Genomic DNA, 10,596 nt, shown 5'->3' on the forward strand with positions numbered 1-10,596 from the left:
TCTTCCACTGAAAACCAAAAATAGCATCTAAAGCACTGCAGGCCTCTGCGTTAATGATTCAACAATAAGACAGAGATTGGACAAAAACTGCTGCCATTGGAGAGTTAGAAGGTAAGATTTTAAAAAAGCACATAAACTGACTGCAGTAACGCAAAAAACATTTTGATCTAAAAGATTTGCGGGAAAATATCTTGTGGACTCATGAACCAAGAGTGGAAGTTGTTGGAAGAAGTCCATCACGTTACATCTTGCTTGAAACTAACTTAGCATTTCAGAAAATGAACATAAAACAGTGGTAATAATGTACTGGTGTCTTTTTTTCCTGCTGTTTCAGGATAAGCAATGTAACCAAAAATTCTGCTGTTTAGAAAAAAATATAATTAAGACGGGAGATTGACGTTTAAAAAGACGGGTTTTTTATTCATTTATATATGTTTTATTGTGTGCGTGTGTGTGTGTGTGTTTTTGTACTATTAATTGGTAAAATTCGCATCATATGTCATTATGCTCCAACTGCTAAAACCAAAGAATAAAAAAACGTTTTCTTTTCCATGGCTGTACGCATATGTGCTCTATCATTATGCAATCTGCTGGATAACCGGAAGTGCCAACTAGTCACTCCGGATATGATTGGAGTGAGACGTCTCACCGAGTCAAACCATCTGTGCTTCCAGCCAGCTGTAACCAGGGGCCAAGTTCTCCGTCTCTGTTTTTGAAATTACAAAGAGATAAACAGGCCCTTGTAGCGGGAAATGGAAGACGACGTCTTAACGACGCTGAAGATTTTAATCATCGGTGAAAGTGGCGTTGGCAAGTCCAGGTAAGACGAAGCTTTATTCGGGTCAATAACATGGCAAGAATCAGCGCTGCCTTGGATGTCGGCTAGTGCTATAGCCTGCTAGCGTCTGTTTTTAATAAAGGCGTCTAAACATGCCAAACAGGACAGTGGAGCTGAGTTTAGCCTGAACGAACATTTTCCATTGGGGTTTGTTTTTATTTTTAGCACTACTTTCCAAGCTGTCAGGGCTAATAAACACCAAAGAACAGTAGAAGTTTCTTGTTGGCTGCTGTTGGCTAGCTATTAGCGGCTAGCTGCTGGGTGAGCTCATCTTTGTTCACTCCTTAAGATGTTGCAATCGGGATGAGGTTACCGCGCAGGAGTCCAGTTCACCTTCTCTTCACCGTCACATTTTATTTTTTAACATGACGCTAAACAAATGCCTCCTAAAAATACCCTGGTCAGTGTTTAAGTCCCGCAACAAGCGCCTTGGATCGGGTTTGCTGCCCGTGGTCATAAATGTGATCCAGACGAGCAACCACTCAGTGCTAAATGTCACCGCAGCATGTCATCCAGGACCATTCACGGAACACGGATAATGAGGACATAGAAAGGGGGGAAATGCCTGCAAAGTTAGATATTTGCGGAAGACAAATTGGGATCAAATTTCTCTCCTGGAAGAAGATGCTAGAATCGGAGTCATGACTCGTTTTGAGGAGCTGCAGGTCTGGTTCTTCCCTGGATGATGGATGGATGATCCACTCCTTTCCTCTGAGCCCAGCCGCGTTAGGAAGCTCATCCTTTGTTCACGTCTCATGCCTAGACGTGAGATTGTTTTTGCATAATACCATTTTATTTACCCACAATTGGAAACAAAACACGATCTAATTGCTTTTATCAAAAGAACACAGACTATTATTCTGCTTTTTCAACTGTAGCAAAAATACCATATGTAATTACAGTTGATATGCAATTGTTTTGACTTTAATTCATACATAGACTAAGGCAAAAAAAATAAATAAATCTTACTTTTTTGTAAAACCCCCCCCAAAAAACTGCAGTCATTTCCAATTAATTGCCCTTAATAGCACAAATATGACCAGCAGTCGCGATGTATCCTAGCGCGGCATTATTGCGCCATGCAGCAATAATGCAAGTGCAGCTCTTTCTCGGGCTTCTCGGTTGACATGGGCAATGAGCTGGGTACAGTGCGACAGAAAATGTTTGCTTTTAAGATTATTTATTACCAGCTTATTCCTAAACAGAACCGACAGGGAGCGTTGTAATGTAGATGGATGGGTAATTTGAAGGCGCTCGTTACCGCAGACGAATCCCTGATTAGCTGTTAACATTTATCTGGCTGATTATCATTTATCACGATAAGATTTTGATTTATCGTTGTCACAATAAATTCCAATTAGTTAAAAAAATTTTTCTAAATTTCTAATCTTTAAAAAAACCCTAAAACTGTCAGGGTTTTTATTGCTATATTTTCCCCACTCTATGTTCAATCAACACCAAATAATTTGAAAATATGATTAAATGCAGTTACTGCGTTTGTTTCTATTGATATAAATCCCACTTCTTTGTGAGACTGGTGTCCTAAAGAAGCATATTTTAAATGTGACTGTTTCTCAAGAGCATCATTTGTCTTTTGGGGTTGTGAATGCTACGTCATGCGGTCACAGCTACACAGTTACCTGAAAAAAACAAAAGTGGCAAATGGTTCTTATCGTTACAATGTTACAACAAATTATTGTGCTAAAACCTTACGTCCGTATCTCCCACCCTTCTCCACAAGCATGCTGTACGTCTGCTTGTGTTCCCGGGCATCAGAAGAGTTTGCTCTGCGCGCTGAATGCTAGCTCGTCGTTCAGACCAACGGCAGCGTTTCCACGAAGGTATTTGGTGTCTCAGTGGGCTTTTGTTTTCTAAAGCAAACAAGTTCAGCTCAGGATTAGTTTCAGATGTCATAATAATGATAATACTAACCCCAAGCCGAGGTAGTGTCATTAGGACGGGGAAGCGAGCGGATTTGTTTTATGCGATTGCTTCCGATCGTCGGGAAGATGTCCGCTTGGCAGGGAGGACGCCCATTTGATTTTTCCCTGAACCAATAATTTCCACAGCAATAATTTCCTTCCCTCTTACACAGTAAACACTCAGTGCTGTTTGTCGCCCTACAGAGGGTTATCCTAGAGAGCTCTTCTGGGGTCAAAGGTCAGAAGCGAGCCTCCTCATCAGGCTTCTCAAGAAGGACTTTGAACTTTACCAGTCACTGACGGGAAGTGACCTCTGTCCTCCTAGCTCATGTGTAGCGGTGACATCATCTGAAGCCTGTGTGTGTGTGTGTGTGTGTGTTGTAAGTGAAGGGCGAGGTAATCAATAGAGACAAAGCTGAGGTCGGTGGATATTTGAGCCAAGCAACAGGAAGCGCTGTCCAGAGCCGAGTCCTGCAGGGATAAAGAAGCAGTGAGTCATAACCAGACATGAACTTAACTTCCTGTTTTCCCTCCAACAGCCTCCTCCTACGATTCACAGATGACACGTTTGACCCGGAGCAGTCAGCGACGATAGGTGAGTAAAGACGCACACAATACTGAGTTTGAAGAATCGAAGCTAACCTGTACTCTCCCCGCTTTTGCTGTGACATCTTGTTCAAGAGAAAAATGTCCCCTCTAAATAAGCACGTTTTCATATACCCATCCTCTCAGATTAGACATAAAGTAACTTTTTTTTTTCTATCTTTTGCATGTTTTTATTCAAGCTATTATGTATTTTTCAGGCACATGGTTTTATGTTACCTTCAGTTCTTAACAATGCCGAATTTAACAGTTTTTATAATAAAAACTTTTAAAAACTGTTTCATATTTAAAGACTTAAATAAAAAAAAAAATCATATTACATTTCTTTTAAGTCAAATATGACTATAAAAAAAATGTACTTTACAATTTGACACCTTGAAATTGGGGCTCTGCCTCTTTAAGAAGCTCCTGAAGTAGTTTGTATTTGTAATCCTCAACGGATTCGCAGTTCCACCAGGTGTTTGCTAATTGTTACTGCTAGTCTGAAGGAGCCGAGTGTAAACATGCAGCTCTTGGTGAGAGCACGGCTTTAGGCACCCCTGAATGGTTGCCAAGGGAGATTCAAGGATTTCTCAAACTTGCACGAAAGAGTCAAGGCAACACTCCAAGTGTGTTTTTGATGAGGGAATAACATTATATCATGATGTAAAGCTCAAAAAAGTTGATTTTACATAATAATGCCCCTTTAAATTACATTTTCAGAAAAATTCCTTCTTCACACACTACTTCCTTCGTCAAGACAACAAACTCAATACTGAACTTTTGAAAATGATCATTTCTAGTTTTTTTTTGTTTTTTTTAGTTTGTATCCAGGGTCTCCCAAATGCTGCCATATAGAGAATTTCAAAACAGTGAGAGAGATAGGACCCTTATTTCACCAAAATAAGGGTTCCATCTCCACAGTCGAAAGCAGATCTTTACATCCATTCCACAAAACAACGGTGAACGTTTCTGCTGCTGCGGCCGACTCAAATCGACCTCGCTTCGACCTCCACCGTTGGCGGCGTCTCGTTGTGTAGGGCGATTGCAAACAGATGCTTTCTCCTGGATGTTTCACGAGGAAAGCACACGTCTGATTGTATAACGAGTCAATGCGGTGAAGAGTCAGACTGGAAGGGAGTTTGAATTCCTCCATTATTTCCCGTTTGCTTTGTCCGACCTAATGTTCTTTCTAAGAATGCACCATAGAATCGCTTAACGACGTCAACAAACTCGTGGTGTTGCGTGGCGCTGCAGAGTAGTTTCAAATTCACTGTTTTTTATTTTTGGGTTGTATTCTACGTTTATTAGCCCTCCCTGCTCCGAGACACTTAGGTGACTTACCTCTTCGCACGAGAAAGGAAGTGTTCTGTTCACGCTGACGTATGGACCTGTTCCGGGTTTTTTGGACTTGAATACTCTCTGAGCTGTTTGACAGCTGGTTGAATATTGTTCTTCCTCAGTTTTCAGCACAGACTCCCATTGTTTCGGGTTTAAGACACAAAAAGCGCACAGTCCCCTCAGTGGGGCCTTTGGATGCTCCTTCACAGCGTCGTTAATCTAAAAGACTGGGGACGGGCCCGGTTTCGGAGACGGTTTGCGGTTCTGTGTGTCTTGGCAGACTCTCGGCGGCGATTGCAGTCTATCTGCTGAATGCGATATTCTTGGCACTGATGGATTAAAACCTGTGAGAGTCATCACACTGGAGCATGAGGTAACCACGGCGATTTGACTGATTGTCTGAACTTCTGCTGCATATAGGCGTTGACTTCAAGGTGAAGACCATATCAGTGGATGGGAACAAGGCAAAGCTGGCGATATGGGTGAGTTCAAATGTTCACTTTTAGATTAAAGGCATTCGTTTCTTTTCTATTAGAAACGAGAGCAATACCTGTTTGTGTGATTGCTGTTCCTCTAAGCTGCCACAAGATGGCACTTGTGCATCAGGAATGTCTTGTCTACACTCTGCAACCTCAGATGGCTTTTTGTTTTGCAGGACACTGCAGGACAGGAGCGCTTTCGAACCCTGACGCCGAGTTACTACCGTGGCGCCCAGGGAGTCATCCTGGGTAGGTGAACCACCATCTTTAAAAAAAAAAAAAAAGTTTTTTTTTTTTTTTTACTTTAAGGTCAGAAAAACGTAAAATCCCACTGTTAAATCCAAGCTGAAAACAGTTCTTTTTGGCCTTGTGAAAACGGCATCTGAAAGTATTTTATCTAAAAAAAAGTGTCTAATTTAATTTGTCAATAATTTTCTTACTTCTTCTATTTCATTTGTTTTATTTTGTTTGTTGTCTTTTATCTTGTTTGCATGTGTTTTTAAACTCTTGATGTTTTTCTCTAAAGCATTTTGAATTCTCTTTTCCACAAAACGTGCCATGCAGCTTATGTAACACACAAATATGATGTTTGGGAATCAACTCTCTACAGTTCAGAAAGAAATCTGACTGAATGTTTGTGAGGTGTGCTGCAGCTGAATCAAAAGATACTTTTTTTTTTTTAAAGCATCCTTCAATTCAGTGCTAGTTTTTTTCCCCTTTCTAACTCAAATATATGTTTTTTCAGTTTGATTTCACTTGATAAACATCCGTAAGTTGAGAATTTTGGAAACTGCGGCGCTATATCATGATGTCAGATTTCATGATATATCGGTGCAAACATCGGTTTCGGCCGATATTAGTCACTTTTTTTAAAAACGGTACAGGTCCAACAAATAAAACTGGGCCAATCTTAACAACCAAAATATTCATTTCCATCTTCATGCCATTTGTTTTTGGATCTGGTTGGTCATGCGTCAGTGAAAGTGATGCAGCAAAGAACTGTGGGTAGTTTAACTGAAGCAGAAAAACACTGGTGAAATCAGTGGTATTATTTTATTTGTCAGGGTGTCATAATGATAATATAAATATTATTGGTAATAATCTGTAGCGATCAATATTATCAATGTCAGATTACCTTTCATACTCAAGGCCTCTGATAAATATCCAGCATGTTTTGAAGAGTTTTAGTTGTTAACAGGTGACGTGTCGGTCTGAGCTCCAGTTTTTTTTTTTCTGGTCTCCTTCAGTGTACGACGTGACGAGACGAGAGACTTTCACCAAGCTGGACAACTGGCTCAATGAGCTGGAGACCTACTGCACCAGGAACGACCTCGTCAAGATGCTCGTCGGAAACAAAATCGATAAGGTGAGCGGGTCCGAAGTCGGACATTCAAGCCCAACAGAAAGTGTTTATTAAAAATCCGCCAAATGTTTTACGTAGGGATGCATTGATGCACTACTTTTGTAAAAATATGGATATCAGACAATAGAAATACCGAAAATCAGTGCTGGATTGGTTTAAAATGACAAAATCCAATTTTTTTATTTTCCAATATCCGGGCCGATACAGATAGTAAAGGGGTAAGTTTGTGTTTTCCAGCCACATAGTTATAAAAATGGAATAGATGTCAAATATAACGCAAGAAATTTGACTTTGTAATGCAACACCTCGCAATTGGGCCTCTGTTTCTTTAAGAAACTCCGCCTTCAGGCAATCATCACAACATGTCTCCTCTGTTAACAATGTCTTCACCACAGTTGCACTCAAAGGTGGCTCCTATAATGAGCTCAGCTGGTGCGCAGCTCCACCAGGTGCTAATTGCTGCTGGCTAGTCTGAAGTTGAGTCAAGGGAGTCGGCTGCTCTGTAAGATGGAAGCTTAAAAAGCTTTAAAATTGGAGCTTCGAGGAGGAGCTGCGCCTCAAAGGCGGGGTTAGGTCCACCCAGGTATTTTGCACAGCTGAGTGGTTGCCACAGGAGATTAAAGGATTTCTCCAGCATGCATTGAAAGAATCAAAGTAAAATTCCAGATATGATTTTGTTACAAAACGCTACAAAAAAATGTTAAACGACACTGCCCCTTTAATATTGGATCAGTGCTTCTCTAGTTCAGTTGGTAGTCAGACTTTATAAACTGGCTTAAACAAAGCTAAGCCGTCTTTCCTGTTTTAGGATAACCACGACGTCGTCCGAGCCGAAGGGCTGAAGTTTGCAAGAAAACATTCCATGCTTTTCATCGGTAAGTCTGCTCTCTGCTCAGATCTGCCGAGTGTATAACGTAGGAGGTGGAGCTGAATATCACACGAGGGAAGCTGCTTTTCCAAATCTTTGTGTTTCTGTCCGTTTGGTCCACACTGTTTTACTCTGTCCCCCGTCCACGCAGAGGCCAGCGCAAAGACGAAGGACGGCGTCCAGTGTGCGTTTGAGGAGCTGGTGGAGAAGATCATCCAGACGCCCGGTCTGTGGCAGAGCGAGAGCCACGGCAGGGCGGTGCAGCTGACGGACGAAGACGCCGGGGGCGGAGCCTGCGGCGGCTACTGCTCCATGCTTTAAACCACACGACGCGACGGCAGCACACGTTAACATCTACAACCCAAACCCCGTCTCTCTCTCTCTCCCTCTGTATCTCGTCCTGAGCTGAGCTGTCTGTCCAGACGGTCGACCGTCCCCCACTAAGCCTTTTGCACAGTTAGTAGAAATGATGCTGCGCAGCTCAGTCTCAGTTTAAATGAGTCAGGCTTTTTTTTTTTTTCTTCCTGCTGTTTTTTTTGTTTATCGAAGTCTCTGCTTCGATTTCAAGCTGTTTATTTGTTCTGTTGGGTTTTTTTTAGTCAAAATAACTCCAAAAGTGGAAGCCAAAGTTCGTCAGACATCTTTAATCTCGGTCTCTGTGTGATCGGAGGGAACCAGGGTTCTCAGCTTCCAGCATGCTGTCTTCTGTCCTACGAGCTCGTTGCCCGAGCAACCACATCCATATCAATGCTGGCCCGACTTCTCTGCAGTGTTTGACCGGGATGTGCTTCATCCCGCCCCCTCCTCTTCGTCCTTCTCCTCTTCCTCACAGACTCTGTCGACGTATCGCTGCTGATGGAGAAGCTTCTGGAAGCGGTCCTGAGGCTCGGAGCATGCGTCGCCCGCACAACTGCCTCGTTTTTACTTCAGTGTTCGGAATGCCGATGTACTTTCTGTTATTGACTTGGACTGTAATCCTTGGCTTCGTTTCTGAAGAGCGCGTAAATCGAAAGAGGCGGGCACCGCTGAGTGAGGACAAAGACTCGCTCAACGAGACGGATGATATCAGAAACGCTGGCAGTTCGTCAGCAGAGATCTGGAAGTATCAAAGCGACACCGTCGGAGAAAACCCGTTCAAAGTGTCCTGTGACTCGGATCTCTGAACACATTGTGTTTGAGCGCCGGTATCTTTTCCTTCCCGATGGGTTCGGTGTCCTGAGTGGGACAGGAGGCATTTTTTTAAACCAGTTTATGTTTGCATGTTTGCGTGTGCCATTCTTTGTCTTCGTCTTTGTCCGTCTTGGGAAATAGTCCTCTCGGACCGTTTTGTTATAAAGATTTTAACTTATATAAACTCATTGCATACATGAGCGTTTGAATTTAGATCAGCTAAATATAATTGAATTAGATTTTTATGTACTGCTCAAAAATAAAATCGCAGTTTATCTTATTTTATTTTGTGGTTAGAAACAAGTTGAACCATGTAAAACCTTGTAAATTGTACATTTTAGGACTTTAATGGGGGTCATTCATGTATGAATTGTAAAGCTGAATGTACACATATCTGACTTTAATCCGCGCGGTGTATTAAACTGAATAAAATTCCTTTTTGAAGTGAATATCTTGACTTCAATAAATTAAAAGAAATGCCATGTTCTTACAAATGCATTTGAAAATATTCCCACTCCATGAACAATGACTCTCAATCAAGCCTTTGGAGCTAAATTGGGGCCAAAATGTTTGCTCAACGGGAAAAAAAATGTAACTGAAAAACTAAATATGAAACTGAAAACAATGTCAAACCATTTTCTGAATTAAGGTATTTTTCAGTTTTGTTGTTTTTTTTTTTTGCTTTTGTTTCAACAAACTTTAGCTCCATATAATTCTAAGTTTGCTCTGGACCAGTTTATAGGTTTACTATTCAATTAAACGAGTTACAACATTTAAAGTATTTTTGAGTCAACATATTTCCGCTTATTTAATTTATTGCATTTTTGTCATATTTAAATTCTGTCACTTTTTAAAATATATTTTATACTTTGTATCTGCTAATATTTAATGTTTTGGTTGAAGTAGCTTGTTAACAAATGAAGTCTATACATTACCGTGTTCTGTCACAAAACTACAAATTACTATTGTGTTTTATTGGAATTTTATGTGACAGACCAACACCTGAACGGAATAAGATGTATGGTTTTCACTTTTTGTTCCCATATTTGTACCGCGAAAAGAAAACATCACAGATTTAGGGAACGTTTGCATCTATGCACTCCAAAACAAAACTGAGTCCTACATGTTTTCTGTCCACTTCCCCAACTACACACTACTTTCTGCTGGTCTGTCACTTCAAATCCCAAGAGAAATTTGCGGTTGAAAAAAAAACGCCTATATGATAAAGACCTTTATGGGAAGTCGGAATAGGCTTTAAGAAGTTGTAGGCAGACATAGAAATAGCTGTGCTGACGTCTTCGCTATGCTAGAAATGTCGCTGCTAGGCGTTGTGTTTTGATCACACAACGCGAGCTGCATTCCTCTGGCCTCAGAGCAAAGACAAATGTTTAAACAGATCCCAGGGATCCCAGCCTGTAATCCATCTAAATCATTTTACACCAAAGCAGCCCTAAATCACCCTGTTGCAGCTTAGAAAAGGATGTGCATCATTCAAGGCTAATAAGCCAAAGACACTGACTGCTAGCTTAGCTACAATTTCTGACAGACAGTCGGAGCAAATGTCTAAAAATATATAAAGCAACAGAATCATTTATCTGTGCTCTGGACGGCTGCAGAGTGGTTCTCCTTGAGCACACGCTGAGGTCTGCTCTGACAGGTATGAGAAAGAGCTCCAGGTCATCTATTAGAGACAAAAGTGACTGAGAGTCACCTGAAATCAAAACAAAAATGCACATTTATACTGAATCAGTTATTAAAAAGTCTCTTCCTTCTGTTATTCTGCTGTGTTTAATGGTACAGTTTTCTCGGTAAAGCTACGTTTTAGCCCTGTAATCATTTTAATAAGTCTTTTGTTTACGTCTGTATTTATTCTTAATTATGGCAGGATTCGTCCTCCATACAAAACCCCCGCTACAGCACCCAGGAAGAGTGGTCCAATTAAGACAGGTGTAAGTGCACCTGGAGACCAAAGAGCGGCATGAAAATGGGCCTGAGTCATTGGTAGTTCTTGAATGAATTAAGCATTATACTAT

At 41.1% G+C, this 10,596-nt stretch overlaps 1 protein-coding gene across 1 annotated transcript; it reads left to right on the forward strand.

Annotated features, from left to right (window-relative positions):
- Window positions 1–566: 566 nt before the first annotated feature.
- Window positions 567–9,012, forward strand: LOC122824142 (ras-related protein Rab-18). The gene is made up of 7 exons (XM_044104385.1): window positions 567–820; window positions 3,300–3,355; window positions 5,104–5,165; window positions 5,339–5,411; window positions 6,410–6,528; window positions 7,334–7,400; window positions 7,545–9,012. The coding sequence occupies exons 1-7, from the start codon at window positions 753–755 to the stop codon at window positions 7,712–7,714; spliced, it is 615 nt and encodes a 204-aa protein (XP_043960320.1). The 5' UTR covers window positions 567–752; the 3' UTR covers window positions 7,715–9,012.
- Window positions 9,013–10,596: the final 1,584 nt, after the last annotated feature.

The sequence above is a fragment of the Gambusia affinis genome, linkage group LG21 (assembly GCF_019740435.1).
Source record: "Gambusia affinis linkage group LG21, SWU_Gaff_1.0, whole genome shotgun sequence".
NCBI classification, from domain to species: Eukaryota; Metazoa; Chordata; class Actinopteri; order Cyprinodontiformes; family Poeciliidae; genus Gambusia; species Gambusia affinis.

Bases quoted from the DNA above. Each gene is read 5' to 3' on its own strand.
- LOC122824142 (XM_044104385.1), top strand. From the start codon at position 753: ATGGAAGACGACGTCTTAACGACGCTGAAGATTTTAATCATCGGTGAA. The intron at 3,356-5,103 runs GTGAGTAAAGAC...TGCTGCATATAG, and splicing joins GGAGCAGTCAGCGACGATAG to GCGTTGACTTCAAGGTGAAG. The intron at 6,529-7,333 runs GTGAGCGGGTCC...TTCCTGTTTTAG, and splicing joins TCGGAAACAAAATCGATAAG to GATAACCACGACGTCGTCCG.